The sequence below is a fragment of the Nicotiana tabacum genome, chromosome 16 (assembly GCF_000715075.1).
Source record: "Nicotiana tabacum cultivar K326 chromosome 16, ASM71507v2, whole genome shotgun sequence".
Classification (NCBI taxonomy): Eukaryota; Viridiplantae; Streptophyta; class Magnoliopsida; order Solanales; family Solanaceae; genus Nicotiana; species Nicotiana tabacum.
Genome location: NC_134095.1, coordinates 52,376,225 through 52,401,024, shown reverse-complemented (window position 1 = coordinate 52,401,024; position 24,800 = coordinate 52,376,225). Strand labels below are relative to the sequence as shown.

The window sequence follows — 24,800 nt, the reverse complement described above, 5'->3', positions numbered from 1 at the left end:
CATCGAGGCACTTCAAGTTTCTATTACTCATATCAAGTAAACACATGTTGCTGATGTGGCATATGTGTGATTGCTAACCAAATTTTGAGCGCATAATACATTTTTGCAGCCTATTTTTTTTTTTAAAGAAAAAACATGAAATACCTCAGCTTAGCCTATCTTCTTCTTTCAAGTGCAACCCACCATGAAACCACAATAGTTTCCATGAAAATCAGCCACTAAAGCTCCAACTAAGGCACCTAAATCACTAAAAAATGTCGCCTTTCATCAAAAAACTTACTGCCCATAACCTCTAGAGCGTCGCCTATATCCGTCGAGCCAAAACCATCACCATTTGCATCGTTGCTTGTTCCTTCTCGTATGTTTGTGCATTTGTCGCCCAACTATGTTTCAATTTGCTTTGAGCTCGCAATGCCTTAATAAAGTTCGATATCTGATTCTTGTAAAATAGTACTTATTTTGTTGTTCCGATTTTCATCTTTTGTTTGTTTTGTCCTAGAATATGAGTAACGGATCTGATCCTTCTTTTATTTGTTCTTTGTCTTGTTGTTCTAGTTCTTAGTTCTGATAATTTTCCAGTAGAATCGTTCTTGGAAGTCAATTTTCCAGTGAAAGATATCAGCTTTTTTCTGGCGAAGAAGGTGGGAAGGGGAAGGGGTCTAATAGAAGGATATGTGTTTAATTAGTTGGATGAAGAGTTGATTAGGGAAGGGAAAGGAGACGCAGAAGAAGGGCAGAAGGAAGAAGATGAATGAGGGTGGTTCTGGAAGGAAAAAGACGAAGTGTGCGGTGGTGTGTGTGTGTGGGGGGGCTGCTTTGGTTAAAACCGAAGGGAAAAGGTTTTTTTCTTTTTTAAATTCATTTTTTTGTTAATTATAAGTGTTAAGTTTTAATTATAAATTACACATGTCGTTCACTAATTGGCTCATTTGACACATCATTGGCAAGTGTAACTCACGTATCTGGTATGTTGCACTCCGGTGTCTATTTGATTTACTTAACAGTCACTTGAAATGTCTAAATGATTCAGAGGTCAATTGAGATGTTTGTTTGGTCGTTGTGGACAACTTGAAGGGGCAGTTTATGTATTTCGCCAATACTTTATAAATTTCAGCTATATTTTATGTAGCAATTCTAAAACTAAAAGTGGCTATTTGCGCACCTCAAATATTTTTTGTTCCTAATAGTCTGTTTGACCAAACTTTTAAAATTGGCTTATTTTAAAAAATATTTTTTTCTTTCTAAAAGTACTATTCAGAAAAATACTTTTGTTAAAAAATAATTTATATTTGACTAATCAATTTGAAAAGTACTTTTTTGAACAAGCTTTTAAAACTACTTTTAAAGTGTATTTTCTCAAAAATATTTTTAAAAAAATACTTTTAAGAAGAAGTTACTCCACTTTTTTAAAAATGCTTCGGCTAAAAATCACTTATTGTTTTCCTGCAAAAGCTTGACCAAACAGGCAAACACCTTAACTATAAGCCAATCCGACCCAGTACCCTGAAACCCGACCCACTTCGAGAGCTCCACTGAAAAATCAAGCTGATTGCTTGCACCCTTTGAATCAACGTTTTGAAGGTCTTCTCCCTCGAGATCTCTATAGACTTCATCTTCAATTTCAATTCTAAGATATAAAAAATTCCTCAAAAATTTGCAGGTTTTGTCAGTAAATTAAATTGAGCAGTTAGATTTGTAAATAATTTCAACTTAGAAAAATGATGGCCGAAGATCTTGGCGTTGAGGCTAAGGAAGCCTCCGTTCGTGAGGTCGCTAAGCTTTTGCCTTTACCGGAGCTTTTACAGTCTATTTCGTCAATCAAAGCCGATTACATTGCTCGTCAACAGGTTTCACATAGATCCACTGCTTCTTTCCTTTTGTTTGTTTATCGTGGATTTTTGTATAATTTGGAAATTTTGTTGTATTTAGAGAATATGTTGTCACTTTGTAATTCAGTTGTCTAAAGGAACTGTTATGAGAAACAGTTGAAGAGTGTTTTCAAGTAGAAAATGGTGGAGCAATTTCTATTTTTTGGGAGACTAACATGATTATTTCTTAATTCAAGTTTAAATGATTTTATTTGATGAAGAATCAATTGTGATCATGTAATTCCTAGAGCTGGTTGCTTTTTTCGCCACATAAGTGTGTCGTTTTGAACTTTTAAGTTTACTCACTAAGTCATTATCGCTATTTCAGTTGCTTTTCATTCTTGTCACTTTGTTGAAAATCTAACAGTATCCGAGAAAATGCCATCAAAACAATGAATTTAAATTTTAGCTTTTGATACTTTGTGGTAATTTGTTAAAGTGATTTGGTTCCCGCTAAATGCAGTAGGATGTCATGATTATACCGAGTTGCTAATGGATCTTAACTGGCCTGCTTAGACTTGCTTTGTTTATCACACATTGTAACATTTCCTCGTAGTTTCAACTTAGTGGTCTGAACTTAAATTGAATGCAATACAGTAATCATGGTCTGCTACTGTTTCATGTTGGACCAGGCAAATGATGCACAACTTAGTACGATGGTCGCTGAACAGGTATATGGATTCTTCCACTTGATTTTTAGACAACTCATTTCTTATGCCGTGGAAAATGTTTTTGTGATTTCTTGGGTTTCTGCTGTATTTTGACTTAGAAAGCTTTTGAAGCTCTACTTCCATCTTGTAACCTTTTATTATGGCGAGAGAAATGTTTGTTATGAGAAAATCCAGATACTAAACTCTATCTGCTGCATAATTTTCTGGAATGCAGGTTGAACAAGCAGAAGCTGGTCTGCAATCACTTAACTTATCTCAGAAGACTATAAACCAGCTCCGAGAAAACTTCCTTTCTATTGAAAAGTATAATAAGATTCGCCATTTTTAGCAATGTCATGATTGCATTTCAAGCGTAAAATATGCATTTTCTGTTACTTATGGCATTCTGTCTTGAGCTTGATCTGAGTTCTTTCTTCTTGAACCAGGCTTTGTCAAGAGTGCCAAAACTTAATCGAAAATCATGACCAGATAAAGCTTCTCAGCAACACCAGGAATAATTTGAACACTACTCTGAAGGTATATCTTGCTCATATCTTTTTGTTCCGAGCTTTCTAAAAAAGCATACAAGTACTTAGTTTTTATATGTCCTTTTTGCACCTAACTTTTATTTCTTTCATGGGTAAATACTGCACATAGCTTTATAGCAGTGACTTAGTTTTGTCAAAAGGTCAGAGTTTTTTGTTGCTTCACTGATTGTCAATCAATCTAATTGGTTCATCTCTTGTAGGATGTGGAAGGAATGATGTCAATTTCGGTAGAGGCTTCTGAAGCACGGGATTCTCTTAGAGATGATAAGGAACTAATTAACACTTATGAAGTAGGCTCTTCTCAGATTTCTGGCTTTCTTCTCAGATTTCTGGCTTTCTTAGTCATCAACACTCCCCTACTCTTCTGCTGATAGTCTGATGCTTCTAACTTAAATTGGTTACAGAGGTTAACAGCACTTGATGGAAAGAGAAGGTTTGCGCTAGCCGCTGCAGGGTCTCATAAAGAAGAGGTTGGTAGACTAAGGTCAGTATCTTACATTTTTTTAAAAGTTTTTTTTAGTTCATTTATGTATGAATGAATAAGGTCCTCTTTTTTGACGCCCAAAATTTTAATTTTTTTTAACTGTTCACATCTTTCCTGTTGCTGCTTATGGTTCTTGAGTATAATATATATTCAGTGCAAAAACATCAAATTGAACTGACTTCATGTTGGATAAACACATTCAAAGTTCGCTGCAGTCGAGGGCTTGCAGCTCTCTTTATGATTAAACATAGTGACTATCAGCCTAAATATGCTGGTTTCAATTTCTCAATAGCTGATGCAGAAAATTATGAAGATGACTGATGACAGGACATTACAACAAGATACTATATCAAAGAAAAAAAAAAGAACAGTGCACCAACATCCAGTTGCACTCTATCTTAATCTCATCTGAACAGTTGAAAACTGTGTCTTCTATGAATTGATAATTACTATAGTGGAATATATAAAAATCTTTTAGTCTGCTGATATTCAGATGACCTCTGCCTCTTTGTTGGCTTTGGAATTTGACCATTTGGATTTGGAACTTTTGAAATTTGTCAGAGAGTATTTTGAAGATGTGGATCAAACATGGGAGACCTTTGAGAAGACACTATGGGCCCATATTGCAAATTTCTCTAAACTGGCTAAGGAGAGGTAGTCTTGATTTTTTGAAGAATTATTTGTCAAGCTGTCAAATCATGCTGCCTGCATTATCATAATCTTGTCCTTTTGGGGAGTTCAGACTAATATTTTGTTGCATGATTACAAAGGCACATAATTTTGTGAAATTTTCTTCAAACTTCAGTCACTGGTGTGGTTGTTGGAACTTGGAAGGCCTTTTTGCTTCTTCCTTTTCTTCTTGTATTATTTTTGTTAGATAAATGGTGTTGTTGGGATGCATCTAATGCTGAAATCGATATATACAAACGTATAGCATCCAAGATTAGAAGAGGCTGAAAAATAAAAGAGAAAAGTAATCTCAAAACCTTGCACAATGAGACCAAGTCACCAAGCTATATCTTTAGGTAACCTTATGAGTCAAATTGCATGGTTTTCCTTCTCCCTTTCTTTCTCAAACATCGTTGGATAGCTCATCCTAATGTTGATAACTATTATGCTGAGTATACCTATCTGGACTACATATGTGAAGATTGGGGCAGTGGTACTCATATTGGAAATCGTCAGAGTTCCCCAATTTGATTCATATGTAAAGCAGGTGAGTCCAGTGTATATTTGTAAAGGGATATGTTAATTCAATAAGCAGAAATAACAATGTAAATGGTAAAGTGAAAGAGTCCCTTCTTTGCTGGAATATATTATGTTTTTGTTTTCCTTGATAAGTTTTTTGGTGGAGTACCTTTTTTAGTGTTTAGAACAGATGCAAGCTTCTCTTTTTGTTTTGTGTAGGGTCTTCCCTTAATTTGTACATGCACCTGTAAGCATCTTCATAGTGCTTCTGCTATTTATTTTAATATTTTAATAATATACTTACTTACCTTTAAAAAAAAATTGGAGTGTACACTTCCCCGAACACTTAATTCTTTTGACAATGATACACATATAGACAGCATCATGGATCTGCACTACACTACTGCAACTGTGTAACTTTGTAGTCCTATGAGGAGGGCTGAGGGAATCAAAATATGGTATTGTTAAAGTTCTCTGGGTAATGATAAGTTCTTTTCTTTTCCTGTGAAAATACTTGAAAGGGGAGCATAGAAATTTGATATTTAAGAGAGATAAAACCCTCGGATTTAAAGAACAAAAAATAGACCTGTTTATTCTTCTTCTTAGGTATTTAAAACTTAGGCTGCCTCCTAATGATTCTCCATTTTTTTGTTGTTCCCGTTTGAATGGAACATATCCTATAGATATTCTCCAAGGTATCTTTGAATACTGGTGGGTGACCAATCATTTCGAGTTGTTGGTTGCCTGTTACAGCTGGCGTATCATTTTCCGGTGCAAGTTTAGGAAGCACCTTTAAAGTTGGATGGCCGACCATATAAAGTATTAAAAAAAAGCATGAAAGAATCAAACTGGAAAGAACACACAGTGCAATATACTTCCTTTGTCTGCATATTAGTCTGTGATTTCCTTGTCGACATTATTCTATTAGATTTTGGAAGTTTTTACTAGGTCGAGGATTCTCCTCTATAATGTGAAATCATCATGTTGGAGGCATAAGATAGCTCATCAGACCAATGAATCAGTGGCCTCTTCCTAAAGTTAGAGCTTTTAGACGGGTGAAGGACGCAGAAGTTGATGGCTAGGATCTCAAGGCTGACTTTGGTGTCCAAGTTCTTTTTGTTTCTATGTCTGTGAAAGGGTGCATAAATAGACAAGTGAACTAATGAACGAATAAATGATAATAGATAAGATATTGTATTCGCGTCTCTCAAATCTTAATCTTAAGAGACTGAGTGCAGAATTAATAATGCACCTAGGAATCTAGGCTAGATAATGCCATGTAATATGTATGTGCTGTTATTCAGATCTTACATATATGTCCACATACAATCAGTTATTTCAGAAGCTACAATATCACTTTAAGCTTCTTGTTTTTCCTTCATTTTTTTTAATTCTTGGTCGGTGTCCAAAATTGTTTGTTCCATAACCATTTTCATAGGCATAGTTAGCTTTCCATCTATTTATTGAAGTATTGCGATTTGTGCATGTCATTTATAATTTCAAGTATTAAATTTATTCTTCATGTTTTAATTGACTTCTTCTAGTTTGCGCTGGATTTCTTGTATTCATTCATTTATTTCATTTTTTTGAACTGATAATGCTATTTGTTTGTTTGGCATAATTTGCAGCCCACAAACACTCGTCCGTGCTATAAGGTATGCTAACTTAAATGGAAATTTTCATGACCAAAGCTGATTAAGACAAGTCATTTTTTTTTCATTTCTATTTAGTGTAGTTGTACAGTAGCAGAGCTGCCACTGTTATGCCCACAATCTTGGTCTATGTTGCATACTTACAGTGTAATACCTTCTTGCGCATCAATGTATTTCATTAATCCGGGATCTGGATTGTTATGTGTTCACCCTTCTCCAGGGTTGTTGAAATGCAAGAAATCTTAGATCAGCAACTCGCAGAAGAAGCAGCTGAGGCTGAGGGAGGTGGTGCTATGGCTTCAATCGCAAATCCTCGAAGAAATGCCAAGTAGGTGCTCTACCTTGCCTGGTTTTTGTTCTGTTTAACTTTCTGCATGCCTCACGTGTCAAAGTATATCAATGTATATTCTGCTTAATGTTTTGGCCTGCAGAAAAACACCTTCTTCAAAAAATCTCACACAACAGAAGTTGAAGGTTCAGGGAAAAGGCTACAAGGACAAATGCTATGAAAGTATAAGGAAGTCCGTTGAAGCACGTTTTGACAAACTGCTCAATGAGGAAGAGCTTAAAACAGCTATAGAGGAAGCTAGAGCGGTTAGCATATCTGCTTTTACACCTGCTTTCAGATGTTAGAATTTTTTACTTCTCCAAAAACACTTTTTATAGGCAACAAACTGAAAGAGACTGATTCTAAGATATAATTCATTATTGTAAAAAAAAGTTTATCTTTCATGAAATCTTCTTGAAATGATTGATGCTTGTCAAGGACCTCCTGGCCCGTTGTCTGTCAGGTATAGTCATTCATATTGACAAGAATTTCCCCCATTTCCCTTCATCTTGCTGATAGAATACATGTTTTCCTGAGCACGTGCTCCATTTTAGTTGCTGATATCATCCCTTCCTAACTAACTTCTGGTCAACAACTGGACAAGATTTTTGATGAAGTAGACACCGAGTGATTTTGACACATTTGGTACCTGTAGGTTTTAGCCTGTCATTCCTCCTCAACTCGGTAAAGTTTGCCACCTTTGGTTATCTTGTATCTTTTGAGTGTAACTGCCGTCATACCAAAGGACTGCTTGAATTGAAAGGCTGTTGTCTCACCTAGTTAGCTGCACAGAATGTTCAAGGAACACCTTGAAGTATTTACAAGGAATGCAGCAAATGAGAAGAAAATTAAAGAGAAACGAAACTCGAGGGAAAGATGCACACAGTTGGCTAATGCTCTTAAAATAATGAAAATGCAAACAATCAAAGAAAAAGGTGGATGTGATGAGACAAATAAATCATATGTTATGACTTATGAGAATGAGTTCTTATCTTTGTAATTAAAACTTAGAACCCTTTTTCATGGAGGTGCATGTCATGATTTTCTTTTTGAAGTTTTTTGTTTTGAACAAATCAGGACACTTTTTTCCAGTAAGACATGTCTTGTTGGGTTTTAACACATTAGATTAACCCTTAAACTTGTTGAGAAGATGACTAAGTAAAGCATTTATGGAATTGATCCCCTTGCTAGATTAAAAAAAGAAAATTTGTAAACAGTAGGAGGAAGAATTTAAGGTTAGGAGATACATCCTTCTGCCGGTTATAAATGGCAAAGTAGAGGAAAATAACTTTGTTGTGATGTATGTTTATTCTCATAATCCAGATATCATTTCCTATATTTGTATTGACATATAATCTCATCAATTTCAGATGGGAGAAGAGCTTGGAGAGATATATGACTATGTGGCTCCTTGCTTTCCTCCAAGGTCTGTCCTCTGCTCTGTACACCTCTGTAATCCCATTTTCTTTTCCATTTATCGAGATCAACTAGTTTTAGCGATAGATGAACAAAACATTACATGTCTAGAAAGGGCAGTCTCCTACTCATACTCTTAAGATTTCCTCACTATCTCAAATTTCGGCTATGCCGGATCCATTAGAGATTGCGTTGAAATTTCTCCTCCATTTGGGAAATTTGCTCGGCAAAATAACTCTTATCTCTAACATTAGTCACAAGTTGAAATGCTCCTTATTGCTATTAGTTGCTTTCTACTACTGATAAAGTATAATATTATATATAACTCACTCAATGTTAGATAGTCAAGCAGATGCCTGATGAATGGAGGTGGAGTACGATGGTCCCTTTGTACAAAAATAAGGGTGATATCCAGAATTACAACAATTATTGAGGTAGCAAGCTGCTAAGCCAAGAGTGGTGGAGTTGAGGGTGAGGAGGAGTGTATCTATCTCCGAGAACCAGTTCGGGTTTATGCTGGGGCGTTCGACTACGGAAGCTATTCACATTGTTAGGAGATTAATGGAGCTATATGGGGAAAGGAAGAGGGACTTACATATGGGGTTCGTCGACCTTGAGAAGGCCTACAATAAAGTACCTAAGAAGGTGCTATGGAGATGTATGAAGGCTAGAGGCGTTCCTGTTGCTTACATTAGGGCGATTAAGGATATTTATGATGGAGCTAAGACTCGGTGAGGTCCATTGGAGGGGAATCGAACCATTTCCCAATTGAGATGGGGTTACATCAGGGGTCAGCTCTCAACCCGTTTTTATTTGCACTGGCTATGGACGTGCTGACGTGCCACATTCAAGGGGAGGTCCAATGGTGCATGTTATTCGCAGATGACATTGTTTTGATTGATGAGACGCGAGGCAGTGTTAACGCAAGACTAGAGGTTTGGAGGCAAGTCCTAGAGTTTAAAGGTTTCAAGTTGAGCAGGACCAAGACAGAATGATTGGAGTGCAAGTTCAATGGTGCGGATCGGAAAGTGGACGGGAATGTGAGGTTGGATTCACTAGTCATTCCTAGGAGAGAGAGTTTCAAGTGCCTTGGGTCAGTTGTAACGGGGAATGGGAGATTGACGAGGATGTCACACATCATATTGTGGCGGGTGGATGAAGCGGAGGCTCGCTTTCAGTGTTTCGTGTGGTAAGAATGTGCTACCAAAACTTAAAGGTAAGTTCTATATAGCGGCGGTTAGACCGATTACTTTATTTTGTTTTGTAGCTGAATGTTGGCCAGTCAAGAACTCCTAAGTCCAGAAGATGAAGAACAAATGAGGATGTCCGAGCAACCAGGCTGGATAAGATTAGGAATGGAGTTATTCGGGACAAGGTGGGAGTGGTTCCGGTGGAGGACAAGATGCGTGAAGTGAGACTTAGATGGTTCAGAAATGTGAAGAGGAGAGGCGCCAATGCATCAGACATCAGTAAGGAGCTGTGAGAGGTTGGTCGTGGAGGGCCCAAGCAGAGGTAATGATAGACTGAATAAGTATTGGGGAGAGGTGATTAGACAAAATATGGCGGTGCTCCTGCTCACCGTTGACATGATCCTTGATAGGAAGGTGTGTGAGGTCGAGAATTAAGGTATAGGGTTAGGTAGCCGAGCGCCTTCTTCGTACCAGTAGTTTTAGTGCACTACTTAGTGCTAGTCTTGTATTACTTGTTCCGAGATTTCTATTATTATTTGTTGGTTCTTGCGCTTTGGTTTTCTGGTTGCTTTGCTGGTATTGCGGCTTATTGTTATTTCCTGCTTTTACCTTTTCTGAGCCTTTTTATCCGCTTTACTTTTATATCTTTTCTAAGCCGAGGGTTTTCAACCTCTCTACTTTCTCAAGGTAGGGGTAAGGACTGCGTATACACTACTTTCCCCAGACCCTACATGATCCCACTCCCTACATGATCCCACTGGGTTTGTTTTTGTTGTATTTGGAAAAGTTGCTCGGCAAAATAACTCTTATCTCTAAAATTAGTCACAAGCTGAAATGCTCCTTATTGCTATTAATTGCGTTCTACTACTGATAAAGTATAATATTATATAGTATAACTCACTCAATGTTAGATAGTCAACCAGCATGATGTTCCTAATACTTAGGATGATCTAGATGTTTCACATGTATCTTGTTGATATGATTTTCTTCAAAAAGCTTTTGTTAGCTGTAAAGCTCCTTCTTGCGCTAAATAGGCGTGATTGTTTGGTCTTAATCATGCAACACTTTCAAGTCAGTGGCATCTATACCTTAATATCTGTTTCCACTTGGTCAACTTCTGTTTCTTTTCTGTACGTTGTTATGTCCATTCTAATTTATACTTTATATGGTCTCAGATATGAAATTTTCCAGCTCATGGTAAACCTTTATACAGAGAGATTTGTCCAGTGGCTGAGAAAGCTGAGTGACCAAGCTAATAATATGACGAATATAGAGATTTTAAAGGTAATGCCACTTTAATCATATTGGCATTTTCTTTCTTTTGGATAACTGATGGATTATATTGGCATCAGAAACCGTTGTTTGTTTGATTAATAGCTAGAGAATATGAAAATCTTATAAACTATTGATATGGAAGTCATGAAAGAGCATCTCCATCACCTTTTTTAATCTAAGGAAAATTTGATATTAATTAAAAAATTTGTTCAAATATGATTGTTTCTTTTACTACTTGCTGTGGCTTCTTTCTTTCTTTCTTTCTATTATACCTTCTTATCCCTGCTTGTAATTAATCTCAATGTTACAGAATTGTGCACTCCTCGTAAACTTTCAGGAATAGTGGTATAGCATCCTTTATGTTGAGAAACATATCTGTGTTAGTACTTCTCCAAATACGCTCATGGCCCCTTTGTGGTTCTTCTTTCAACCAGTAACAAATTTTCATGAAGAGAAAGGCAGTCATGTCTAAGGGCTTTGATTTAGTTTCCTCTCTCCCTTTCTGATTCTTTTGATAACTGTGCTTTTGTGTCCATGAGCTACATAGTTCTGCAAAAACGAAGTGCCGCTTCCTGACTTACTGATAATTAACTTTAGTTACTCCCCCTCATCATCTCTCAGCATTAGCATGTTCATCTTCCCAATAATTCTTTTCTATATGGGTGGGTGAATGCTCTCTCTCTCTCTCTCTCTCTCTCTTGCTCTCTCTCCCCTTTGCAAGAGATGTTGGTATGATTCGGAATTGAGATGTTTTCCCAATCCATGAATTAGGTAACAGGTTGGGTGGTCGACTACCAAGAAAGTCTAATTGGACTTGGAGTTGATGATTCTTTGGCTCAAGTTTGCTCTGAGAGTGGTGCAATGGATCCCCTCATGAATGCGTATGTTGAGAGAATGCAAGCGACGACAAAGGTTTAAACTCAATTTATTATCATAACTGCTTTTCATATTATTTTAGGACATACATGATACTGACTTTTCATCTTATTTCGTAACATAGAAATGGTACTTGAACATCCTTGAGGCAGACAAAGTACAGCCACCTAAAAAGACTGACGATGGGAAACTTTATACGCCTGCTGCTGTTGACTTATTTAGGATCCTGGGGGAGCAGGTGCAAATTGTACGAGAAAATAGCACTGATGTCATGTTATACAGGATTGCTCTGGCTCTCATTCAGGTAAGTTCTTTTGTTTCATTATATACATCTACAAGGAAAAATCTCCAATGCTTTCTGTTCCGGTGGCATCATTTCTTATCCCTTAATAATCATGCTTGTGTTACAACAAAACAGACTCAATTTTCCATGGACTCTTAGTTAACATTTTCCTTTGAAGTAGGGGGTTAATGGTGCATGGTTGTCCTCAGTATTTTTTGTGAAGTATTTTTCCTCATCAAAAATGTGTATCAAGTGATATTCAAGTACTTGAGTTCTTGTAGAAAATAGTTCACGAGTATCTGAAGCATTTTTGGACTTTGTTTTTTGAGAGAAGCAGTTATTCTGAAATGATTTATCTTCTATATCCTTGCTCAAAGAGGAATTTTTGTCTTTCCAGTTTTAATCTAAGCTGCCCTTTAATGAAAGAGGGAAAAAGAAGGAATATGATCTTGTGTTTACATGATAACTGTTTTCCCTCTCTTTTATGAGTGTGTTTATATGATAATCTGCTTGATCAGATGTCCAAAAACTTGCTCAGAGACTGAAAGGACTTAATTTTATTTCTTTCCCGTTCTGATATATTTCTAGTAATCTACTCCATATAAATTCATGAGTTTTTGATTGGTAACAACTTGATTTTCAGGTTTCTGAAAAGAAACTTTGCTGGTTACTTGATAATGTTTCATTCCAGGTAATGATTGATTTTCAAGCAGCTGAGAGGAAGAGATTGGAGGAACCTGCTTCCGAAATCGGTCTGGAATCCCTATGTGCAATGGTTTGTAAAATTTTGAAATCTAAACTGTTTATTGTGAAGTAGAAATATCTTTAAATCATGTTGGTGCTATACAACTATGCTAAGATCTAGACACTATGGCAGATTAACAACAATCTTCGCTGTTATGATCTCGCGATGGAGCTAAGTTCTAGTACTCTTGAAGCTCTCCCACAGAACTATGCCGAGCAGGTGCTTATTAGTTTCTTCTCTTCCCCGTAACTTCTGCGTGCATCTTCTGTGCTTTATCCTGATTGCTGTTACTGCCTTTTTCCCCATCAGTCGTCTTGTTTTTAATTTTACGTCTAGGATGAGTCTGATAAACTTTTTATTTTGTATGTGATATGTCAGACTGTCAGATTTGATTAGAAAGATGATATACTGATGGTTTATATGTCCATATATTTAGTTCATACTGTTGTAATATTTCTGTGGATCTTGCTGGTCTTTTTGTTGTTATCATATCTTTACTTCATCTCCTTTTACTTTTTACTTTTTGGGTAAGAAAATAGAGTCTCATTTATAAGGTAGAAGGGTGTAGAGGAGGACGAATGTCCTCAACTATAAGAAATGTTACTTCTAATAAACTAAACCGTCAATCTCGCTGAAGATTGATTAATTATTTATCAATAAAAAGGACACCTTGTAGAAGATTGAAAATACAATATTCTAAACATGTTCTGCAAGAAACTTATCTTAGAGCGTATTGACATTGGGCTCTAACCAAATACTTGATATGACAGCCAATAATGTATGTTGCCAAAGAAAATTTTACCCTTTTTCAGCAATGAAAGCCGAATGCTTTCCAGTTAAAGATTCAAAAACTGAAGTGGAAGCACATAAGATTTGTCAAACAATCGGATAATCTCCGCCACAGCTCTAGCAAAGAAAAAGTAGAAATGTGAAAAGGGTCACATTGCTCTTCTATCACCAATGTAATGATGTGGGTTACTAATCCACAAAGGACCTATCATCAGAAGATATAGCTCGCTTTATGTGAGTTAAGCATGAGGAAATTTAGCATAGAAGAATCAGAAGTTGGGTGTGGAAATATGAAAGTTTCAATTCTGATGCATGTGTGTGTCGTTTGATAAAAGATTCTCTTTTCATCAGCCTCCACATTCAAGCAACTCCTTTTCCCCCCCTTCATTCTCGGTGAGATTGAAGTTATGCAACTGCAACACTGGTACAACCTTTATGGCTCAATTCTACCGTATTATACTATGAGATAATATAATACATAGACTCACTAATGCCTGGTGTATACCAGAATGAGTCAATGTGTTGAAAAAAAAGGGGCAGCCAGTGTACAAGACATTCCGCGTTCACGCAGGGTCCGGGTAAGGTCCGCATTCAAAAGGATGTGATGTAGACAGCCTACCGTAATGCAAGCATTAGTGGCTGCTTCCGCGGCCCGAATCCATGACATATAGGTTGTTAGATAGTTATGTGTAAATAGTCCTAGTCCCATATGTAGTAGGAGTAAAATATGTCCTAGTCCCATATGTAGTAGGAGTAGAATAAGTCCTAGTCCCATATGTAGTAGGAGTAGAATATGTATTTTATATAGGGCTCATTGTATCATTGTTAATAGTAGATTTTTCTCCCGTGCATTCTCACATGGTATCAGAGCTTCAATGAGAAAATTATCGATGTGTATCATTCCAGCGACATCGGGGAAGAAAGATCTCGTCGCCGTGCAACTTTTCGGCAACTTTGTCTTGTTTCCGGGGTTCATCATTGCAACAATGGTACTGCGCATATACCAGTACCACCACCAAATCCGAAACCCTAGTGCGACCAAACCCCAGAAATTCCAGTTCCATCGAAATAGAAAAGTCAGTCACCGTACGTCTTTCCAGTTGACGACTCAAGATTGATTTGCGTTATCTCCTCATCGGTAAGTGTTGTGCGGAAACCAATACTACCATCTTATTCGGAAAAGTCGGGCGACAGAACCCCAATCAATTGCTACGGCAGAAAGTCCCTCACGCGCCTCCACGCGCCGCCAGAACTAGGGTTCCGACAAACTACAATAACTTTTTCGGCGTGTGTGAGCCATTCCAGCCACTTTCTGGCAAAACTTCTTAAGGACAACTTACTCGTCTAGTGATTCCGAGCCTACCCATATAAACTACATCAAAGTTTCTGTTTTCTGGTGGTGTTTTAGAACCTATTTTGTAATATTTCCGGCGGCCTTTCAGCCAACTTCTGCTTATCAGCAACCACTTGGTTTTGTTGCTCAGGGGGAGTCTAGCGGCCTTGTATATCTAATGATCAGCTTGCAAATATTTTCACAAAGTCGCTCATTGGTCCTCGTATTAGTTACATATGTAACAAGCTCGGTATATATAATTTGTATGCACCGGCTTGAGGGGGAGTGTTAGATAGTTATGTGTAAATAGTCCTAGTCCCATATGTAGTAGGAGTAAAATATGTCCTAGTCCCATATGTAGTAGGAGTAGAATAAGTCCTAGTCCCATATGTGGTAAGAGTAGAATATGTATTTTATATAGGGCTCATTGTATTATTGTTAATAGTAGATTTTTCTCCCGTGCATTCTCACATAGGTCACACGGAGACAACTTTACTATCGCTCCAAGGCTCCCCTTCTGGGACAAAATGATTTGTTTTGAATATATGGATTTTACACATGGGGAAAGAGTTCTGCATCTAACGCTTCTTGTCAAGTCCTAGTTGTTTGGCCTAGAAGTTGGTTTCTGGCACTTGCATCTAACTCTTGTCAATTTGATTACTGTTACTAGTTATTTGGCCTAGAAGTTGCATTGTTGGCATTTAACTCCTCTTATGTTAAGTTATTTGATTGCTTCTCAGGTTAATTTCGAGGACACATGCAAAGGTTTTTTAGAGGTTGCAAAGGTAAGTACTGGCTTGGTTTTATGGATGGTGACTTTATTATTATGGTTAAGTGTGCAACATATCTCTATTTACTGTGGAGTTAATTCCTCACTCAATTTTATGGATAACTTAAGGGACAGCCTATTGGAAACTAGATATAAGCCAGACGTAGGTGCATGAATTCGATATTGCTTAAGGTTTAAGGTCTCAAGAATCATGCCGTGCATGTCACGGCTATCTTCTGAAGCAATAATAAAGAACATGTATTCGTTATGGGCACTCTATTAGGTGAAAACCTTTAGAAAATTGAAGTAGGCCATCGGAATGTAAAACATGTAACTCGTCCAAAATCTCTATCAGGAACAAATGGTCTCTTGTTATTTCAACTTATTGTATTATCTATTCAAGACATAGCTTCTTGAATGGAAATAGGAATATTCCACATCTCATAGTATGAATGATCACATAGAGGGCACAACAAGTAGCACGCATGGAGGATAAAATAAGAGATTGTTTGAGATGGTTTAGCCATGCCTTATGTAAACCTCAAATTAGATTGGTCCGCAGGTGTGACAATATAATGATTGAAGGTGGTAAAAAAGTAAAAGATAGATCTAACATTACATGGAGGTGCTTATACAAAAAAGACGTGGAGGGAGATTGTCTCAAAACACCTACAAGCTTCTGGAATCAATGTGTAGTTAGTTAAGAACAGAGCAAAATAGAAGTGGAGGATCCATATTGGCAATACCGAAGAGTTCGCATTAAAGCTAAGTTTGTTAGACTTATATTAGGTTGTGTGTTTGCCAGGAGTATCTATAGTTTATTTTGAGAAATTCTATGCTAGTATGTGGATAAGGGAATAAGTGTGAGATTTTGAGAACTTTTAGTTTTAGAGAACTTTTAATTTTCCTTAAAAGACTAGTAACCGTGCTAGTATTGGAATGAAATGGACCGGAACATAATGGATATGGGTGCATGTTTTCAATCCAACTAGCTTGGGATTGACGCATAATTGATAGATTGATTGACAGATTAGAGCTAACACATAATTTATGCCTGTCTCAAATAAGCCCACTAAAGACGTGGCCTCTCTAACACTATAATGCAAACCAAACCCGCAAACTAAGCAACCTAACTCCAAGCGGAAACCCAGAACATCTCCAAACTTGCAGATTTGGGTCTAGCCAAAACCCATGGCCAACCAGTAAATGCTAGCTACCTAAACACGAAACCACGACTAAGAAGTCCGTACCAAGTACCCAACAGCAAAAATCCAAAATCCTTTTTTGCGTAAGCCCAAATTGAACAACCATTGGAGGTGATCCAAGAAGATGCATTTTGTGCCTTCTGGGACCGTTATTGTGAGTGTTCATTGCTTAGAGGTCTCAAGTCTTGTGTGAGCAATCGATCTTTGAGAAGGGGAAGAATAGTGTACTTGGAGCTGGGGATGGCAAGAAAGGGGAGTAAATTTCTATGGGTACACTATAGACCATAGTTGCCTTTTACCAGTACTTCATATCTGACTTTTTTTATTGGTGATACATCATTACTTTGTACCTGAGTTGCTCTCACTAATTTCAGGAAGCTGTTCATCAAACTGTCAGTGTCATCTTTGAAGATCCAGGAGTAGAGGAATTGCTCGTTAAGTTGTATCAGAAAGGTGAGATGTTCCTCAGATTTCTTTCTGTTGCTAGGAGCTCTCGTCCCATATGTTAGAAGCATCTATCTTAGAACTGTTACTGCCTATTATTTACTGGTGAAGTGTTGGATCTATTCTGTCCTTGTGCTATGTTCACAAAGTGATTCTAATCAATTTACGATGTACAGTATCTGCACCGTTGCTTCTATGCTATTTTACTTTTCTGTTCCATTTGGATTGTTTTGATTGTATACATGTATTTGCTTCTTTATTATGTTGATAATAGCGTCATCATAACTACCCCTATATTGAAGAATCTGCTCAAATCTGAAGAGAAGAAAGTTTGACTCGACTATTAGTCCCTCCATCCCCAACACAATTTCCACCTTTCCTTCTCGCGTCTAAATATAATGTCAAATGTTCTTAAAAAGAAATGTTTGGTGTAGCTGCCTTTTTTTTTTTAAACCGAGAAATCCCTGAGGTCTGCGACACACTGTTCGAATGGGTCCCCCCCCCCTCCACGTGAACACCAGGCTTTTGTCTGTTGCAGGGTTCAAATCCGTGACATGTGCCTCACCACACATTGTTCTAGTAACAAGGTTATCAATGGCACATTTTTTTTTATGACACAAGGTTATAGATAACACACATTTTCTCCTCTCGTAACAAACCTTTTCTATTTATACTTTGGAAGACAAAACCTGATGTGTGGTTTCACATGACAATTTACAGTTTCAACCTTTTTTCTAAATGAAATTTAGACTTTCCATTTTGAGCGAAGGGAGTATATTAGAGTATGAAAAGTGTTTAATTAGTACTAGTAAATGTTAACTGGAAATTATAGGATAATTATTTTGAAAATACATCACATCAACATTAAGGTAATATAATTATTACTTATGTAGTTTGAATTGGTATTTTTTAAAACGAATGAGAAAAGTTGGACAAGTAATTTAAAATGGAGTAATAACACATTAAGATACTACTAGTGAAATTTAACTTCATAATTTTGTGTGGAGTCATTAGCTGTGCGGCATGGCTTAGAATGACATTCATTTCTTTGAATAACTAAAGAAAAACCAAAATAGAATCAATTCTTTGATAAAGGAAGATCTGGGATTATTTTCATTCTTGCATAGAATGGGGGTAATAGTAACTCTGGCCATCATCTTGTTACTTCTGAATCTTTAAGATGCTTGAAATGTTATTGGAGGATGTATAGACACTTATCTTGAACAAGTTCATCCCTAACTCGTACCGTGGTGGTCCGACCTATTTTTGACTTGCAGGGCATACTTGTTTGTCATTCTAGTTTGATGAGACCTTATGGCAATATGATAGTAGAATGGGCTACAAAATCATAGTCAGAGTGAGATATTAAAAGAAATTAAATTTTGAAAACATCTTACAACCATTGTCACTCCTTGCAATCATGACAATTTTTCATGGGACAACCATCTAAGCATTATGTTAGTAGTGAAAAGGCACCTACAGTGCAAATATTGTCCAATTTCAGCTCTTACAATATAGAAGTCTCATCATCTGTATTCATTTACCTTTACTGGTACATTAGTTCCCTGTCTTTAGGAGGAATAAGAAAATCTCCCTCCATCTCAGTTCCCATGATTGTCTCCCTTCCTTTCACAGTTGTCACAAAGTTAATGTTCAGCTTCCTAATGTGGAACCTTCTGGAATTTGTTTTTAATTACCAAAACTTAAGTTAACTCTACCTCCTCTACTATTCTAAAGGCAGAAAGTATCATGGTCCTTTTTTATTCCCTCATTCAATCAATATCAGCTCCTATTCTAGCAACAGGGCAAGGGCATTCGATGCATCTTATTAGATTCCCAGTTCGCCCTCTCTTTCACAGTCTAGGAGTATCCATCGATGATCTTAGGTAAGGGTTTTTGGCTATTGCACTTTGTTGATTCAACGAACAATCACCTCTAATCTTAATAGTCAAACGGGGATATTGATTTGGGATTAAGGGAATGCAAGAAAAGATAGATGTAACCAATTGAAACTAACTTTTAGAATTTTATAATGGTTGAACTAACCCTCAGGGGTTGGCCTGGTGGCAATTGACTTGAGCCTTGGGGTTTGCGCCCTTTCAAGGTCTCAAGTTCGAAACCCACTGGGTGCAAACAATTTCTGAGGGCCATTGGACTAGGTAAAACCTGAATTAACCGTGGTGCACTTGCGGTAAACTCCTTGCCGAGGGCCTGTGCACCCCCCGGGATTAGTTGGGGCTCGAAGAGACTCAAACACCCGGTGCAAAATCAATTTTTTTTTTATAATGGTTGAACTTGAATCTAGCATTGGACAACCTAGCAATGGTTGACATTAGAAACGAGATCTGCAACCGATATGTACTCTTCTGCAACCTCGCAATGGACATTCGAAGCAAGATATTTCTAGCCACAGAGAAACGAGTCTAACCATTATGTACTGTACAAAATGTGAAGCATTCTATCTTCTTCTTGCCAATCAAGAAAAATGTGAAGCATTCTGTGAATAAATTAGTTCAAGTCAGAAATTATGCAAATGTGTTAGGTTGCCATGATTCTAAAACTCTAGTCTTCACTTGGAAATTCGTTGTTTCATGTCTCAGATTGGTTGGAAGGACAGGTTACCGAGTTTCTAGTTGCAACATTTTCAGACTACTTCACCGATGTTAAAATGTGAGTTCTCTTCTGTGCTTTAGCTGAATGACATCATCTGTTGTTTTTTTTCTTCCTCCCTTGGAATGTTCTTTATCCTATTTATGTGAGTTCATTATATTCTATATTCATATGCAGCAGCAGCAACACTTTCTAATTGAGGAATATCCTAGAATGAATGGCATGTATATCCTTAACTTTTGTTTGTTTCACAATTTGGGAAAAAGGTACATTGAAGAAAGATCATTTAGGCGTTTTGTCGAGGCTTGCCTGGAGGAGACTGTTGTTGTTTATGTGGATCATCTACTTACCCAGGTTTATTTGAAAAGTTTCTCACAGTTCATTTAATTGACACTACTTTTTTTTTTGTTGGGTTATAACACAATTTAGTTGACTATTTCTATGTTTCTCACATGGTAGAAAAACTACATTAAAGAAGAAACGATTGAGAGGATGAGGCTCGATGAAGAGGTTCTCATGGATTTCTTCCGGGAGTACATTAGTGTTTCTGTAAGCCCAACAGCTTTCTTTTTGAACTCTTACTATTACCTGAGGTATATTTTTATTTAGGGGAATTTCGAAACTCATGTACCGATTGCACTTCTCTTATTCTTTGGGGAGGGTGGTAAATAGATAAGCAGCTCAACTTACGTGCACATCTTTTACTTCATTTCTTATCCCATTTACTTCTGATTTAGATTTGTGTTAGTATTGCCTTTCTGTCTTTAGAAAGTTTGCCAAATCCTTTTTCTGAATTTCCTGTTCTAACTTATGAGTTTAATGCCTTAAAATAACAAAATGACTCTATAATCAAAAATTACGATACCAGTCTCTTCTATTATTATTTTGGCTTAATCTAACTTAAACTCCAATTTTGGTGCAAGAACACTACTTTTATTTACTTTATTTACAAGGTCTACTTTTTTAATTTACTATAGCAAAGTGTCAATCTAAGGCTATTTTTTTAAAATTTTTTTCTTAAGGCTAAAATGGTGGCAATTTATTTATCCGGAATTCAATCTGGTAGCAATCAAATAGAAAATAAGAATGAAAAATGCTAGACTTATTGTTAATCTAACTTGATGGTTATATACAATAAATTTTTTAAGAAAGGATTTGAATCCGCTTTTTGTCCCCACATGTAAAAAGAATCAATAGATTGCCTCAAATCTCTTAACTTTTTAAGTTTTAGCTTGTAACATTATTTAACACTAATAGGGAGAACATTGCATAAGTTAGCACCAATTTTCCAGCAAGAAATTTGTAAGAGATTTTGCAAACAGGAGAAAATACTTTGCTAAAAATGTTGACAAAAGTGATTATGTGATCCATGATAATGAGTGTAAGAGCTTTGTTGTGATTTAAAATTGTATCAGGGTATTATACATACGACATTTTTTTTTGATGACCGAGAAATCCGTCTGGGGCCGTTCCTTTGGACCAACCGCAGCCTTCGAAACTCGGTGGATAATGGGCCAGCCCCTCTACCCTTCTCCACTTAAATACCAGGCTTTACTTTGCATGGTGTGGGGGCTTGAACCTGTGACCTAAGACACAAATCCACCACCCTTTGCCACTTGAGCTAGGCCCTGGGGGCTATACATACGACTTTTTTTAAAATGGTTTGAAGCATTATGAATCTTAAGTAGCATTTTAAAAAGATGAATTATAAAACATTAAATATAGTATACGGCCTTTATTTCATGTATGTTTTTGCTAGATTATAGTCCCTCATTTACATACCATATCGAGGTATTTGGAGACCAAAGTTCAATTTTTACGATAATATCATGTGATTGTTAATAAATCACATTTGATTTGCAACATTTTAGAGATGCAAAGGCCATATATATTCTCTAATATATCTTCTATATATCTTGAAGGATCGAGTGAATATTATATTACTGAATTTAAATACTAGAAAATTTTTGTTGCTTGCCTAAATATGCCTAGGCCCGAATATCAAGGTATTGTCCGCTTTGGCCCCACCCCTCTAGGTCATGGTAGGTGGTATCAGAGCTGGTACCTCGTCTAGTACGAGGGTGGGGCAAACCTCAGCGAGTACGCTGAGTTCCTATTGGAGGTGAATGTAACAACATGGTTCAACTCTGTTCATTGCGACACTTGTCTTAGGCAAATCCTACGTCGGAATGAGAGAGGAAAGTTTGAGCCATATAAGGTTAGGATTCAAGTGTTAAGGTGCCTTAAAGCCCAAGGGGACAAACTCGTGAGGTCCCAAAGATTGGTTCAGAGCGAACAATACCTTGAAACTGGATTTCGGCTGGTATAGACGTATTAAACTCTATCAAATGTGAATGAAATGCAGAAATTAATGGCTAAAGGAGAGGCAAAGTAAGTCAGCAACTAACAAGAGAATTGGGGAGATCGGAAATTTTCGTAGTTAGAAGAATTAAAGAAAAATACCGCACTGCATCCAGTAAGTCCATGGCGTTAGGTGTCTTTTTAATTGTTGGACTAGTCACTTATCACTAAGGGTCTCAAAAAAAGGGGGTGGGCGGGTTTTTTGGCTCACAGAAAAATGGAAATGGGTGGAGAGTGCTTCTCCGCTAGAGTTGGGGGTGGCTTTGCTATAGTGGCTGGGGTGAGTCTTCCTACATGGCTAGGCGCCCAGTCCTAAAAAGCTGCAGGGTTTCCTACCGTATCTTTTCCCAATAGACTTGAAGTTCTTCATAGGCAGGCAGGGTCGAAATTTTTCTATTAAAAAAGATGCACTCCTATATGAGGATGGGAAAATTAGACCAGAGATGATAGAGGAAGGTGTTCAGTTCAAAAAAGATACGATAGTCATAACAGCTTCAAAGGGTTTTGTGTGAATAGTTTCTTTGCAATTCAACAATAGATGTATATGGTTTCCAACCCCCCCAAAATGATGCTATATTGCATTTCTGATAAAAGATTTTCTTGTCAACAGAAAAATAAGGTGACTTCTAAAATATCATTGGGATATGAATTCAATCTTCAAGCTAGTTAAGAAATCATAACATAATTTAATTGATCCTACTGGACGCTGAGCTTTGCTCTAATGATAAGAGCGCAATGCGTGATGACCTATCCATGAGAAAGAGAGCGTTGCGCGTGATTTGTAGATCAGGCGCACTGCACGAGTTTGAATCCTGCCGCACACATAAGCGCCCGGATATAAGTGGAATAGGTAGATGGGTGGGGTCATTATCCACCGAGCTTCGAACCGTGTGCTTGCTGGCGCTCCGGAATTTCTCAGTTAGAGAAAAAAAATTAACTGATCCTATTTTTCCTATTGAAATTTATAGATCTGCCTTACTGGTGCTTTAAATTATCTACACAAAGCATATGTATGCACATACACTTGTGTTATGTTGTCTTAACTTTGGTAACTTCCAAGTTGTCTTTTGATGGAGATGTTGTATGTCAATGGAGAAGGAGTACATGATCTCTCTTTATAATCTCAAATTTTCACTTCCACTGCAGAAAGTAGAGAACAGAGTAAGGATACTCAGTGACTTGAGAGAACTTGCTTCATCTGAGAGCCCTGATTCCTTCACACTGGTTTACACAAATATTTTAGAACAGCAACCGGACTGTCCAGTAAGTTTTCTTGTCTGCTCTTGTCCATGCAAAGAAATCTCAAAACCGAGATATGAATCTAAATGTCAGTTAAAAATTGAATCTACCGTTTGGAAGCTGGTGGTTAAAATCATTATCTTGTTGTTCTGTGATAATCCCTATTATTGAGCATTGTTACTCTCAACTGCAGCCAGAAGTGGTTGAAAAGATTGTGGGTCTGCGAGAAGGCATACCGCGAAAAGATGCAAAAGAGGTATACATGTGTTATCTAAGTGGCACACATGCTCAAAGTTTTAGTTCAAAATTTGAACTATCTGAGAAAAGGATATTGCTACTCATTAGTAGTTCTTTTGTTCACACTTTCTACATTACATCCTGCCAATGCATTAGTGAAGTGGTTAACATGTTGTTTTAGTAAGTTGCCATTATTTGCCATGCTTTAAGGCTACAAGATTTAATGTTTCTTTTTTCGCCATTAAAAATCAAAAGTCATTGTTTTCTATGTTGCGCGGACTCTCCAAAATACTGCCGCACCCGTGTCGGATTCTCCAATAATACACTGCTTTTGGAGAATCCGACACGCACCCGGCGATATTTTCGGAGAGCCCGAGCAACATAGATTGTTTTGCTATTACTTTTGATAATATATTTACTCAATATAAATATATACATTCCATATAAAAGCAGAAGCTTGTCGACGTCAGGCTTCTTTATGACCAAACCATGTTAGAGACTTCTCCAAATTATTTGTCGATCCCTTCTAAACATCTATTGCAAGAGCTCTGGTATTGTGCTTCGATTTTTTTTTACTTTTCTGCTGCACCTGTTTCTAAATTACATGAACTTGTTCCAAGACTCATTTACCTGTAAAAATATCAAAAGCATTAAGCTCTTGGTTCTCATGCATTTGCAGCGGCTCCTTATATTAGTGAGCCCTCTAAGGCTGTTCGTTATCTTTGAGATGATAACTTTGGTTTCTCTTTATTGCTTTCTTGATGAGGATTTCTTTGTGAAATAGGTTGTCCAAGAATGCAAAGAAATCTATGAACATTCTCTGGTGGATGGAAATCCCCCAAAGACAGGTTTTGTTTTCCCCAGGGTGAAGTGCTTATCAGCTGCAAAACATTCCATATGGCGAAAGCTGACATAATCCAACTGCTGCAACAAGTCGTTTGTTGCAATCTGAAGAAAATTTCCTGTACATGCCTTAATCATAAATGTACAGATTGGGACTATAGTTTCTACGTATTTATATGTTCTGATTAATTAGCCCATTTATACGGATGTTAGTTGCCTTTGCCAAATATGTATTCATTTTATTGTCCAGTATCAATTTTGCAACTGTTGTAGTTTCAGTATTGTCACTCCGGTTGTACGTGTGATGATTGTTTGATAATAGGTCAGTTGAGTTCATGTAGTCTCTCTCGTGTGCGTGCGCGAATTCCTAAAATTAGCAATGAAGAAATTCCTTCTTGTATCCTCGCCTTCTCCCTATTTTTGTAGCATAAAAACTTGTAAATTTAGTGCTAATTTCTGTAAGATAT

The 24,800-nt window shown here is 37.1% G+C and overlaps 1 protein-coding gene across 3 annotated transcripts; it reads left to right on the top strand.

Moving 5' to 3' along the window:
- Positions 1–1,434: 1,434 nt before the first annotated feature.
- On the top strand, positions 1,435–24,733 carry LOC107822645 (exocyst complex component SEC6). 3 transcript variants are annotated; one of them, XM_075232804.1, is made up of 25 exons: positions 1,435–1,581; positions 1,661–1,847; positions 2,466–2,539; positions 2,754–2,842; positions 2,965–3,055; positions 3,267–3,356; positions 3,471–3,550; positions 4,112–4,204; positions 6,367–6,393; positions 6,611–6,718; positions 6,822–6,984; positions 8,089–8,144; positions 10,500–10,608; positions 11,371–11,511; positions 11,600–11,779; positions 12,450–12,533; positions 12,636–12,722; positions 15,366–15,410; positions 16,974–17,052; positions 19,644–19,713; positions 19,920–20,007; positions 20,113–20,202; positions 23,161–23,277; positions 23,447–23,509; positions 24,275–24,733. In XM_075232804.1, the coding sequence occupies exons 3-25, from the start codon at positions 2,471–2,473 to the stop codon at positions 24,404–24,406; spliced, it is 2,151 nt and encodes a 716-aa protein (XP_075088905.1). In that variant the 5' UTR covers positions 1,435–1,581; positions 1,661–1,847; positions 2,466–2,470; the 3' UTR covers positions 24,407–24,733. The 3 variants fall into 3 exon arrangements, with proteins under 3 accessions (XP_075088905.1, XP_016504675.1, XP_016504676.1); XM_016649189.2 differs by having other exon boundaries at positions 1,456–1,581; positions 2,501–2,539; XM_016649190.2 differs by having other exon boundaries at positions 1,563–1,847.
- Positions 24,734–24,800: the final 67 nt, after the last annotated feature.